At 40.3% G+C, this 13,779-nt stretch overlaps 1 protein-coding gene and 2 non-coding genes across 3 annotated transcripts in view; all 3 read left to right on the top strand.

The window, feature by feature from the left end:
* The window catches only part of CNOT1 (CCR4-NOT transcription complex subunit 1), a 55,432-nt gene that overhangs the window by 25,396 nt on the left and 16,257 nt on the right, over positions 1 to 13,779 (top strand). The window contains 15 exon segments of the mRNA XM_036390183.2: positions 382 to 532; positions 1,901 to 2,102; positions 2,613 to 2,759; positions 3,815 to 3,939; positions 4,749 to 5,035; positions 5,889 to 5,967; positions 7,165 to 7,395; positions 8,611 to 8,751; positions 9,426 to 9,605; positions 10,666 to 10,782; positions 11,183 to 11,293; positions 11,896 to 11,973; positions 12,292 to 12,469; positions 12,957 to 13,087; positions 13,442 to 13,738. Coding sequence (XP_036246076.1) covers positions 382 to 532; positions 1,901 to 2,102; positions 2,613 to 2,759; positions 3,815 to 3,939; positions 4,749 to 5,035; positions 5,889 to 5,967; positions 7,165 to 7,395; positions 8,611 to 8,751; positions 9,426 to 9,605; positions 10,666 to 10,782; positions 11,183 to 11,293; positions 11,896 to 11,973; positions 12,292 to 12,469; positions 12,957 to 13,087; positions 13,442 to 13,738 — 2,455 coding nt within the window.
* LOC118691480 (small nucleolar RNA SNORA50) lies at positions 863 to 998 on the top strand. Its single transcript, XR_004981009.1, has one exon. It is a non-coding gene; the product is annotated as a small nucleolar RNA SNORA50 (small nucleolar RNA).
* LOC118691478 (small nucleolar RNA SNORA46) lies at positions 10,103 to 10,241 on the top strand. The gene has a single exon (XR_004981007.1). It is a non-coding gene; the product is annotated as a small nucleolar RNA SNORA46 (small nucleolar RNA).

Here is a 13,779-nt window from a genome sequence, read left to right on the forward strand (position 1 = left end):
ATAGCCCGTAATGTGGACAACAGCAGACAAAGGCTCTTCCAAGAACCTCTTGGAACCATGTAGTACATATCCCAGCCTTCTGTAGGCCCTTGCTTGCTGATGTAACTGTAAAGGAGTATTTGAATTATCAAAAACAAAGTAATAGTCTGTTGGAGACTGTTGTAGAACTACAGTTTAAACTTTTCTATTTAAATATAGCTGTTTCTCTTGGGAAATGATCTATGGCAAGTTTTTCTAATAACAAAATGTAGCTTTTGCTGGGGTTGTTTTGCAGCTTCTTTTTGTGAAATATGGCCTCAATTTCTTTAGGAAAATCGAATAAGTTAACGGCCTTATTTTTGTGAATGTTCTATGCCTCACTGTCATCCTTCCCCATCCCAGGAGTGTTTCTCAGGAGCTGTCAGAGACCATCCTCACCATGGTAGCAAACTGCAGCAATGTCATGAACAAGGCTCGGCAGCCCCCGCCTGGGGTCATGCCCAAAGGACGCCCGCCCAGCGCCAGCAGCTTGGATGCCATCTCTCCTGTGCAGGTACAACAGTCACATGCTGCATTTGCAGAAGGTGCTGTTGATCTAGTGCTAGTTCTGCTGTACTAGTTGAGCTCTTTCTGCAGGACTAAGTCAAACATCATCTGGCTCACGTAGTTTTGTGCTTGCATGTCTTGATAGCTTGCTTGTAACTAGAGAATGATGTCTGAGGGATGTAGTTCAGAACTGTCTTTGACTTCACTGATGTCTGTAAGAAGTAACTGTGAAGTATTATAGGATGGGAGCACTGAGGAGGGACAGATATTTGGTTTTACTTTGAATAACTGAGGCTTTCTTTTAAAGTGCTAAAATTTACTAGGACTTCTGAGAATTAAGCACTGCCTTTGAACCTGATGTGTCTTGTTTGTAGCTTCACGGGCCAAGCCACAGTGCTAGAGCATAAGGACTTGTTATAACTGGGGCTCTTCAGCTCTCAACTGAACTGCTCTTTTAAAAACAAGGTACATTTCAGTTAATCCCTGCCACTCATCATCCCTTCCTCCTCTGGGAGCAACACATTACAGACAGGTTTTGCTTCTAGCAGTTACATTCAATGGCAGATTTTTAACTGGTAAAAAGTATTTCACATTAAATAGTGACAATTCAGCATTTAAGAATGATTGAATTGTCAGTAGCTTATGTAAACTAAATGCAGATAGTGGTTTTCTTGTGAATTGTTGCTTCATTGAAGTTGTTCATCAGATGTACCAAAAATCTTGGCATCCTGCTACAAATAACTCATATGAATAAACAGAAGCAATTTTTACTCTGTAGTCATGTTGTCTTCTGGGTAGATAATACCATTTTCTGCTGTTCCTAGTCAGTTCTTTAACTTATTGCTTTGGCAGACTGTATTGTGCCTTCCCTCCTATTCATAAACCAGGTCTTAATGTTTTTTATTGTGGACTTCATTCAGGTATTTAGCTGTGAAAAGCTGGCATAGTAGGGTCCTTCAGACAGTCAAAAATACTCTGAAGTTTGAAATGAAACAGCTTTCTAAGTCCTGAGGTGGGGTCTGAGGTTGCAAACTGCAGAGCATAAACTACTCTAGTACAAAAATCTGCAAGTAGAAGTAAATGCTACTTATTGTAAGCATTTACTGTTGTGTTACACTCAGCTACAGACTGTGGAACAATGAGGCATTCTGTAGAACCTGTGAGAGAATAGGATTTCATGGGATTGCAGAAGAAAAATAAGAGTGCCTTCTGTAGACAAACTAATCTTTTGGGTGACTTCAGAATTTACAGTAACCATGCAGAAGAGCTTTTCTCAGAAATGTTTTGATATGTAGCTGTCTTTGTACAAAACATGCCAAAAATCATCTGGATTGTGGTTTATGGATGTCTGTATAATCTTCCTTTCTTCATTCAGATCGACTCGCTTGCGGGAATGGCCTCTCTTAGTTTAGGTGGCTCAGCTGCTCCCCACACCCAGAGCATGCAAGGCTTCCCTCCAAACTTGGGCTCTGCATTCAGTACTCCTCAGTCACCAGCAAAAGCGTTCCCACCTCTTTCCACCCAAAACCAGACAACCGGTTTCAGTGGCATTGGAGGACTTTCCTCACAGCTTCCAGGTACTGCTCTTCGGGTGGAGTGGCTTGTTTTTGACATGGTACAGCTGAGGCACTGTTGTTGCTGTGGTTGGAAATACTGAATGTGACAGCCCACCCCTTAAGGGAGGGTTGGGTGCTTCCTTCCCTTTAAGGGTGGGAAGTCACACTGGACAAACAGCTGTGTCATAGGCAAGGAAGTTAACACTCTGATATGGATGGAGTGAGGAGCCCTTGCTCCTGGGTCATTGCTGAAACAATACTTCAGAATGTTGGAGCTGCAATAGGTAAGAGATTTGAGTCAAGAGGATGAGTGTTTTGACAAATATAGCAGCCTTATTTTAGGTTGGGACAGAGATTAAGAACTGCTTATGTTAAAACTGCTTGATATTAGACAGCAATGAGGCTATAAAGGTCTCAGTTGTTGGAAGTGACAAGTGCTAGGAGGAGTGGTAAGTAGATACTGTGAGGATGCAATGAGATGACAAATTGCTTGTTTTCAGTAAGTGGTCTTACTACAGGTTTGCTTTTCAGTAGGTGGTCTTACTACGGGTAGCCTGACTGGCATAGGAACTGGAGCCCTGGGCCTTCCTGCAGTGAACAATGACCCATTCGTGCAAAGGAAGCTGAGCACATCTGGACTGAACCAGCCTACATTCCAGCAGAGTAAGATGAAACCTTGTAAGTGGTAGTGTTGTCTGTGGCTGTGAAGTGTGACTGTGGTCTGCAGTTAATCTGTGTTTCCTTCAGGGGAAGCTTGGATCTGTAGGTGGTAAATGTGGCTCTTGTATTATTATATTAGTCTGGAAAAGGTTCTTCTAAACATGTATCCTAATAGCTTACCAAATGTCTGAGGGTGGGGATATTAAAAAAGAACCCATTAGCATAAAAATATAATGTGCTATGGATTTGCATGAATAGTGTGTTTGTCCTTTTTCTGCTGTACTGTGTTTTAAACAAAAGTGTTGTCCTGCTCTTGGCAGAGAATTATATTTGTGTGGTACCAGGGTGTCTTTTGTTCTGTTTATAACAAGATTAAACCTGGATAAAGGAGCTGGTTAAACCAGGTGAAGCAGTGAAATAGACTGCAACATTGGATGCAAATAAGACAAAAAGCTGGTGGAAAGATAGTTTTTGAAAGGAATAATCAGGTTCATAACAACTAAGCCATTATCCTTAACTAATTTATGCCTCTGCAGCATGCTTACAGTGAGATGCTGAAGCAGTCAAATGCTCAGGAAGCACAGCCATGTGCTAAACCTTCCACATTGCTGTTACAGAGGAGCCGTACAGTGGAGGTGGCTGTAGTAACCATTGCTTTATATTCTGGGTCTTGAGCATTCAATAGAAACTTGTTGGAAGCTCACTGGCTGGCTTGAAAGTTTGTGTGCAAGTTTGTGTGCATGTTTGTGTTGTGTAGCATGCTTTATTCTAGACTGTTCTGCATTCAGTTATTTAGTTGTCAGCCAAGGTTAGCTTGGGATGCACTGAGTTCTAGGAGTAGAGCACTGTGAGGTTAATGCTATCTTAGGATGCAGTTTTTTTGAATAAATATAGCATATTGAAAACAGATTTTAAAATAGCAATTCCTGTCTACTGGGAAGGTTAAATATCCTGCTCTTCAGAAGAACTAGCAGTTCTTTATAGATTGGTGGAAGAGTTGAAAAGGCCTAGGTGAAATCCTGACTGTCTGAAGTTGTCCTGAGTATGATACCTGTTCCTTTTTTTTTTAACAGCTGACTTATCTCAGGTGTGGCCAGAGGCTAATCAGCACTTTAGCAAAGAAATAGATGATGAGGCAAACAGCTACTTCCAGCGTATTTACAACCATCCACCACACCCAACCATGTCTGTGGATGAGGTGAGTTCCCTTCTGTAGCAGTTACAGCACCGGTCCAGAAACTTGCAATAAAGTGGATGATAATTATTCCTTCATGTATTACTTTTAGTGGGAAATAATAAAGGGCTCGTGGTGGATGCTGCAGCATTGCTTTTTTGCTTGGTTGAAGTTGTTTTCACAGTGAACTTGCAGTTGTTCATTACATTCAACTTTGACTTGTCTGGATTGAAGACTTCAGTGTCTAATTAACACTCCTAAAATGCTGCTAAGTGGGAAAGATTCTGTGTGGCGTGGAAGCTTTTTTGTTGAAAATAAGTGCTAAAAAGTGCCTTTAAATAGTCTATATAAGTGATCTTAAATGTATTTGGTTTTAAACTGTGTAAAAATTACTGCAAGATCTAGATATATAAAAGTGTCACAAGTTCTACCTTCTGAGCTTTTGATAATTATTTTTGTTAGTCTCTATGAGAGTAATTATTGGTCTGATGGACTTGCTCTTTGAAGTACTTCGAATTTACTTCAATATATTTGCACAGTTATAAATTATGGAAGACACAACATTAATTTTAATTTTTCTAATTTGAAAGTAATGGCGTAGGCGGTCACAAAAAAATTTTGTGTGAAGACAGTTGCTTAAAAGAGAACTAAAGTCTGAAGAGGAAGCTGGTTGTAGTGATGTAGTGTCTGCCTGCTGTCTAAAATGAAGCAGTTACTTTGTGGTTGTGGTAGCACAACGTACCTTAGTAGTTGCAAACACTCATGGAACATGAACATGGGAAAGGGCTGAATTAAAGCCAATCTGTCGGTAACAATTTCCAATTTCTTTGCAGGTTTTGGAAATGCTGCAGAGGTTTAAGGACTCCAACATTAAACGGGAACGAGAAGTGTTTAACTGTATGCTGAGGAACTTGTTTGAGGAATATCGATTCTTCCCCCAGTACCCAGACAAAGAGCTGCACATAACAGCCTGTCTCTTTGGGGGCATCATAGAGAAAGGACTGGTTACTTACATGGCATTGGGCCTGGCCCTGCGCTATGTTCTTGAAGCCTTACGAAAGCCTTTTGCATCCAAAATGTACTATTTTGGTATTGCTGCACTAGATAGATTTAAAAATAGGTGAGTGTGGGTTTGGTACACTTCTAATAGTGCCTGAATTGTCTTGTGAACCTTGAACCTGCTCTAATCGTACAGTTACAAGATTGCACAGCTCAGCTTTGGGATTTCTTCAAAGATACAGTGATTTGAAACAGAATGTGGGAATGTGCTAGTTAAAGGGTAACCTTTCTAAATCAAAATGTTCAGTGTGATACCTGTATAAATGTGGGACAAACTGAGATGCTGAGACTACTTAGACTCAATAAAAATCAGTGAAGTGTTGAGTTAGATGAAGTCACTAACAGCTTGTTAGGCAGGGGGTGAATGTAATTATTCTTCACGGGTGCTTTTCAGTGGAGTGCCATTTGCACTGTTCATTACTGAAGGAGTGACTGAGAGCTGAGTTCTAGAACTTTGCTTTTACACAGAAATGTATGGCTAAATAATCTCAGCAGAAGTTCTTTCTCAAAACTTCTTATGAATTGCAGCTAGAGAAGATTCTGGGTGTGAGGTGTGCTCTGGTTTGCTGTTTAAAATGCACTGAACCAAACTACAAATAACTTATCCAGTAATCTTGTTACAAACACTGGATATACACCTAGTTGTGTACTAGGTCAGAAGTATAGAGATGTAGGAAAAGATGAGTTACTGTGAATAAATCTTGTGCTTTAATGTTAAATTAATTCATTTAAAATAGATTTTGCAGCAAAAAATATTTTGTAGGAAATGCTTTGTTTATAGCACAGCTGTTGTAAAGAGTCCTGAAGTAATTATTTGGTGCAGAATGGGAATGACATACATGATAGTTGTTTGTCTCTAATACTGTTTGTGATGTGGGCTTATGCTTCTGACTAATGCATGTTTTGTCTTACAGATTGAAGGACTATCCCCAGTATTGTCAGCACTTGGCTTCTATTAGTCACTTTATACAGTTCCCACATCATTTACAGGAGGTGAGTGTGTCTGTAAGCAACACTAACTTTCTGTGATGTTAAATTCTTTAGAGCAAATTTCTGTTTTCCTTTGGAAAAGCAGTCTCATCTGTGGCGATTTTAGACCATGTTACATCCACAGAATCAAATGCCTTTTCTTAAAGGTTCTGCTCTGGGGTAGGGTAGGCAGGTGAAGGTGCCTTTTCTGCTTCCATAAATCTGTTTGGGTTGTTTATGTTGAAACAGCTACCTGAATATAACTGCATAATTAACCAGTGCATGCATGTCCATGCATGAAGGTTTTAAAGTGCCTCAGTGTGTTCATATTCCAGTCCCTTAAAGATTTGGAGTTTTAGTGTAAAATGGAGATCATTCAACTGGCTTTATACACTTTCATACTTAGACCTGATAAAATAATCCAGGAAAAATTTCTTTCCTGAAGGTCTGAGAGCCATAGGAATACCTTGTTGTCCAAAACAGTGTTCATCACATGGTGTCTGCCTTAAATGTGCTTTTATTGCTAGAAATACAGAAAAACTCGTCCCAGTGGCAGAGCTTAAGAGCATGAGTTAATAAGGAAAAATGTTTGGCTCTACCATTAAGGTAGAGGCTTCACCTGAAGCTGCAAAGTCCAGTAGCAGTCTTGGTTTCACTAACAGCTTTCAGATTGTACCCCTTAAATGACAGTCTGATGTTTCCAGTTTCTGGGGAAATGTATAGCAGTGGGGAAGAAACTAATTTTCTACTATGGAACTATTTCAGAAGATCTAAAAGTTGGCTATTTCTGAACTGTGGTTTTGCTTATAATGGTGAACTGCAGACTATCTAGCTGTCAGAGTCCTTGCAGAAGACTTCTTACCTGCTTTGTAGCCTGCTTTTGATATTCACACATTGTTCTTAGGCTCTTTCTCCTCTTTTGTTCAGCTGTTCTAGGCTTGGAGGGAGAGGGATGGAGTTTTTTAGGTAGTGCTCTGTAAAATATTAAGCATATTGGGTCTTGTTGAGGCAGAGCTTGAGGCTCCTCTGCAGTTAGTAAGTCCATAGTGACAGGATGTGCTTTATCAGAGTATGCAGTTGTATTTAGAGATTCCTTTATGGCAAGACTGGCAAATATTTGAATGATTGTTGGCAAACATTTATAGTGCTCGTGCTGAAAATCAACCTATAGTTCTGTTGCTGCATGTGAAATTTTCTATGTGCTTGTTCTCCCTCTTTTAGTACATAGAATATGGACAGCAATCCAGAGATCCTCCTGTGAAGATGCAGGGTTCAATCACCACCCCTGGAAGTATTGCACTTGCCCAGGCTCAGGCCCAGGCCCAGGTTCCAGCAAAAGCTCCTCTTGCTGGCCAAGTCAGCACTATAGTGACCACCTCAACCACCACCACCGTTGCAAAAACCATTACAATCACCCGACCAACTGGAGTCAGCTTCAAGAAAGATGTGCCGGTGAGCTTTGTGTCATTGTGCCCTTCCCAGAGGGGCAGATGCTGCTCTGGACCAAGTGCATACAGACAGAATCTGTTTTAATTTGTGTACTACAGATTTTCAAACTGTGATCCTTATTTTTGATTTAAAACATGTAACCTTTTAAAGTATGGCCAACATTTTTAGAGAGAAGGCGTTTTTCATCATCAAACTATCCAGTTGCTTTGGGGTCAAGTTGAAATGTGTTCTTGAGACTGTAATTATAAAGACAATTACAGGAACACCATTTCTATTAATGACTTGCAACAGAACTCTTAAAATAGTTGACAGCTTCTATTCTGCTTGGGACTTAAGGACACTTACTGCACACATCTGACACAGTTCTAACTGCATTAGGTTTTTCATGTCTTTGGTAACTTGTGTAAACAACTCTGAAGCTTGTCAGAGTTACTACAGGGTTGGCAGATAGATAGAATTGGCTATTGCACGGAAAGTTTTGGGCCACCTGTCTTTCTGCCTGGGACTGTCTTTGAATAGGTCCTGTAAAGGAGGCAAAAGCCAAACATAGCTGAAAGTATGAACACACTTGGGGGGACAGTTATTAGTGTAGCTGTTAATGTCTTTCACACCTGATTACATCATGTAGAAACTTGTTACTTTGAGGTGTTTGTTTTCCCATTTAAACTCCAGTCAGGATTGATACTGAAAACTGCATCACCTTTTCCCTTAATTGCAATGTACCAGGTGCTAAACCCTGGGGTCCAGACCTGCAGCTGTAGGGACCAGGATCACACTCTGTGGACTTAAGCTGGCAACTCAAAATGAGAGCCTGGTCTCAGAATGAACCTCTGGGATTTCTCCTTCCCAAATCAGCACTGAAGTGCTCCTGGAGCCTCCCTGCTGTGTTAAGTGCTGCTCACTATTTTGTTGTGATTTTTCTCCAAGCTATAATTGTACACAGGCTTAGAGGCCTAAAGGGTGCCATTGCAGTTGCACCTATTTTATGTGCATGTAGAGGCTTTTTCTGCAGCAGCGTTCCTCTGCTGAGTATTGATCATCATTTTTAGAATAAAAAAATCACTTGACTCCTTCAGAGTGCTGCTGAAAATTAATCTGAGACAGTAGATGTCCCCTCATAAAGCTCAATTCTAGTTTTGCTTGACAGAACAGAGCAAAAGTTTATTTTGATGTCACCTCTAGGTATTGTTTATGCTTAACTTCTTGTTCTCCTTCCAGCCTTCCATTAATACTACCAACATTGATACGCTGTTAGTAGCAACAGATCAAACAGAGAGGATTGTGGAACCTCCAGAGAATGTCCAGGAAAAAATTGCTTTCATCTTCAATAATCTGTCTCAGTCAAATATGACACAGAAGGCAAGTATGAAAGAATGCTAGTAAAAATAGTTTTTATACTCTTAATCCTTTTTAATATATTCATTTTTAAGTGAGGCTGATGATACTTCTACAAAATTCTAACTTGAAAAACTTCAGGAGGGAGCACACTGTAAAGAAATGATCGTTTCCAGCACTTTGTGCTTAAACATTTTTGGAGATAAAATTTTCCAGGGAGAGGAGAGATGGGTAAAAGATACCTGTTCCTAATCTTAAATAAACATTCACATCATAAATGGACTGGGTACCATTAAATGTTGCAAGGTTAAGCTCAGGTATTTAGAAATTAAGGGAATTTTTTTGAACTAGTTGAGTACAGTCCTGCTGCCACCTGTGCTGCTGTATTGTGGATGGATGGCTTGAGCTTGTAAAGTGACAACATTTATTTCCAGTTGTCTGGTAAAAAGCTGGGAAGTGAAGGAGAGGTGAATTGTTATACCTTGCCGATTTCATGCTTGAGTCCTTACTGGTTGACCAGATCTTTGGATAATGAGACACTGATTTCAAATACTTTTTTTTTTTTTTGTAGAAAAACAGCCTTAGTGTTAGAAGCAGTTGACTGACCATGAACTGTATGTTGGTCAGAGCTGAGCCCAGAAGGTTTTGATTATCTTCTCATCTGTTCTGTGTGTGCTTTGTCTTTGGTTTGAGCACAGGTGGAAGAATTGAAGGAAACAGTGAAAGAAGAGTTCATGCCTTGGGTATCACAGTATCTTGTGATGAAAAGAGTCAGTATTGAGCCTAACTTTCACAGCTTGTATTCAAACTTCCTTGACACACTTAAGAATCCAGAGTTTAATAAAATGGTTCTGAATGAAACCTACAGAAATATCAAGGTGAGTAGTGCAAGTTTTCTAAAGGCAGCACAGGAATGTGCTGTTCTCCTCTTGCTATTTGTTTGTGTGGTGCTGATTCTCAGATATAGAATATAATTCAAAAATATTCTTTCTAGCTTACCATTAAACTTACAGATTATCTTTAGGAATACTAGGATTCTTTTCAGTTAGGAGCATATGAAAGACTTAAATTATGTAACAGGAGGGCAAATTTGCATTTGAATTAATTTATGTAGGTGGACTTCAAATTTGTGTGAAGTTTGCAAATTATAACCCAAGGGAAAATTGCTTATGGTCTAGTTGTTTTCTGTGGAGGAAAGTGCAAAGATAGAAAATGACACTCTGCTCTTTTGGCCCAAGAGGAATGGGGGGGAAATTGTGTGTTCAGAAAATGGGGGTGTAAAAGCCAAAATTTATTGGAGGGCTAAGATAATGTGGATGGGAGGAGGAAGCAATAGCCCAGAAGTGATGACCAGATGAAACAAGTTTGTAAAGAATGCACTATTTTTAAACCTGTTGGTGGGATTTCCTGACCACCATGGGTTACGCTGTAGTGCAAAAGCATCTCCTGGCTCTTGAGAATTCAGCTGACCCTGCTCTGTTCAGCTGATGCTCCTCTGGAGTTAAGGAACAGAACTAACAGCAGAATACTTGTTTTATGATTGATGACATGATTTATGTTTTGACATGACAATGAGGTGGTTTCCCTGGAAGGTTAAACTGTAGCCTTCAGGTCTGTGATGAGGCACTAAGAGGAAGCACAAGTTACACTCAGCTATGGGAGTAGTTGTAACAGTCTCAACAGAATAAATGGTAAGGTCTGGGAAAACATAATCCTCTTTTTTTGATCCTTTTAAAGAAAGGAATTCTGTAGTCATTACAGTGCAGATCTACAGAGTGCTGCCTTGAAGTGAAAGCTGTTCAAGTATCTCTGTAATGTGACTGAAGCTCAGAACTTAATGTTCTAAAACTTTGCCATCATTCAGATCTGCTGTTGGATTTGGAGTCTGGTTATCTTCTGCTTGCTGCTTGAGATGCTTTTTTTTTTATTCTTTGTTAGGTGCTATTGACATCAGATAAAGCTGCAGCCAACTTCTCAGACCGTTCCTTGTTGAAGAACCTTGGTCACTGGCTGGGAATGATAACGATGGCTAAAAATAAGCCCATCTTGCACACGGTGAGCTTGTCTTTACAGATTGCCTTGGCATGAATTGGTATGCTGTTATGCAGTAGCATAGGCTATTTGGGAAATCTTACCACCTTTCTGGTGCCTCTTTTATGTGCCAAGTTCAAAGTATGACTCCAGAGTTGGTTATTTAACACTTCGAAATAAATATTTTTTTATATCAGAAAAGTTAGTAGCTACATTTATTTTGGCAAAAGTTTGTTAATCCACGTAAAAATATAGATGGATAAATCTTTGTTCAAAAAGTAACTGCTGCTTAGCAGTCTGTAAAATTCAAGGGCTGTCTTGACTCAGCCTTACCTGTATCTGAAAAGGAAGCAGTGTATTAGTGGGATTGTGCAGTGTGTTTGCTGTTTTCTCTACCTTCATTCCCACTTCAATTGTTTTTCAGGATTTGGATGTGAAGTCACTACTACTGGAAGCATATGTTAAGGGACAGCAGGAATTGCTTTATGTAGTGCCATTTGTTGCCAAAGTCTTAGAATCCAGTGTCAGGAGTGTGGTAAGTGTCTTTGTACAGACAGAGTTATTGCTCAAATGGCAAAATATTGCAGGAAGTAATCAGCTTTTGTCACAAAATGAAAACTGATTTAATTCAGTGGAGAGAAAGAAAAGGGATATAAAAGCATAAAGTCAAGGAGTGCTCCTTGTGTGGAGGGAAAGTGCATGGCCATGCATTTTTAATAGATGGTGTTAGCTGAAATGTACTGCGGTATCCCTGAACAGAACTCCATTGAGAAATGGAAGGAAGTCATTTAAGAGATTCTAGGTTATATTTATTCCTAGTTCGTTTTTTTTTTTCTCCCACCCACTTTGATCCTGATCAGCTTGTCGGTTCTGCTTGACATGGAACATGGTCCTTTCGAGAAGGACCAGGTCATTGTGTTTCCAGTTTTTCACTTAGGTTCCTAATGTATTTCTAGTTATACTGAATTACTGGAATAATTATTACTAAAGTACTAAATTCTACTCTAATCACAACGGTACAAAGGTTTCCATGGCTGTATGCACGCATAGCTGCTTGTGTTTCAAACATTTCCAGTCATAAACTATCCAAATTATTCAAGAAGTTTCTGTAATCCTGCTCTCTTCTTTCTCTTGTAGGTCTTCAGGCCTCCAAACCCATGGACAATGGCCATTATGAATGTTTTAGCTGAGCTACATCAGGAACATGATCTAAAAGTAAATTACTGGATTTTTTTCTGTAACTTCTGCGTGTAAGGTTTTATTGACATACTACTCAAGGAGGATGTTGTGAAGGACTAAGCAGTCCTCCTCACTGCTTTAGCATGGGGAAATTGCTTGGGAATTGCTTAATTTGGTAGAACTTGGATGAAACTCTTCTCCATGAGGTCAGCATCAAGATAGTTGTCTAATCCTCAGTCATTGTTGGTCTCTGAAAGGGGTGGCATTAGAATGGGGAGTTCGGGAGTCAGGTGGCTCAGTAGATGTTTTGGGTATTTTCCTTGTAACATGACCTAAACTAGAGTTGTTTTGCAGTTGAATCTGAAGTTTGAGATTGAGGTGCTCTGCAAGAATCTTGCACTAGACATCAATGAGCTGAAACCTGGAAGTCTCCTGAAAGATAAGGACCGTCTGAAAAATCTGGATGAGCAGCTGTCTGCGCCAAAGAAGGATGTGAAGCAGCCAGAAGAGCTACCACCCATCACAACAACCAGTAAGTACATCTCATTAAATCCAGAACCACACTGTTCAAGTTCAAATAAGACAGGTTTTGCTATACAAAATAAAATATGAAGTACATATGCTATTGTAATATTCCTGAGCACTTGGGTAGTTTTGTAAGAAGTAGGTCTACAGAGTTTGGAGATGGAAAGGGAATGGAAGCCATCATGAGGACTAATGCTGTATTATGTTTGTGTAGCTACTCCTTAGACTCCCTCCTATTAACAATAGACCAGGTGTTAAAACTGTCATAATAAAAAGCTCTCTTAAAATGTACTGAAGCTACTTTGGTACTAATTATTAGGCAAATGAAGAATGAAAGTTGCTTGCTAAGTTTAGGAGGTTTCATGATCAATCTGCAAACCTTTTATTTCTGGTTGTTTCCTGGTTTAAATAAGAATTATATACTTGTTTTATAAGCAGTTGCTGCTCTCTGTGGTTTCATAGTGTCTCAGTACAAACCTACTTGTGTTCTCCAGCTGCTTCTACAACTCCAGCTACCAGCACCACTTGCACAGCCACGGTTCCTCCACAGCCCCAGTACAGTTACCATGACATCAATGTCTATTCTTTAGGAGGCTTGGCTCCACACATTACCTTAAATCCAACGGTAAGTTTTAGAGCTGATTTAGTTTGCTATCTTACAGCCAGGGTTGATGCAGATCTCAGCTAGTGGGAGCTATCAGGATTTCAGTATAAAAAGAGCCTCTGTGCTCCTTTTGTCCAGTTATCAGCTCACCTCTTAAGTCAATCTTGGCATTGTTACTCAGCTGCAACTTGGTTAGAAAAATAATAATTTGTTGCAGATTCAGATTTATCAAATACTGTAATAGCTGCATGGGGAACATGGGAGTACTGCACATGCTATGACAGTGCACTTATGAGTCATTGAGAAAGTGCAGGTGTGTGGGGTAGGTGGGATTGCAGTGTGCTTCATTCTCTGCCCTCTCCTAACGCCCTGCAGATTCCGCTGTTCCAAGCGCACCCGCAGCTGAAGCAGTGTGTGCGGCAGGCCATCGAGCGGGCGGTGCAGGACCTCGTCCATCCCGTGGTGGACAGGTCCATCAAGATTGCCATGACCACCTGTGAGCAGATAGTCAGGAAGGACTTTGCCCTGGATTCCGAGGAGTCCCGGATGCGTGTGGCCGCTCACCACATGATGAGGAACCTGACTGCTGGCATGGCCATGATTACCTGCAGGGAGCCTTTGCTGATGAGCATAGCTACCAACTTGAAAAATAGCTTTGCTACTGCACTGAGGGTAAGACCCCCATCATTTGGAGTTTATATCCAACTTAGGGG

The sequence above is a fragment of the Molothrus ater genome, chromosome 12, assembly GCF_012460135.2.
Source record: "Molothrus ater isolate BHLD 08-10-18 breed brown headed cowbird chromosome 12, BPBGC_Mater_1.1, whole genome shotgun sequence".
Classification (NCBI taxonomy): domain Eukaryota; kingdom Metazoa; phylum Chordata; class Aves; order Passeriformes; family Icteridae; genus Molothrus; species Molothrus ater.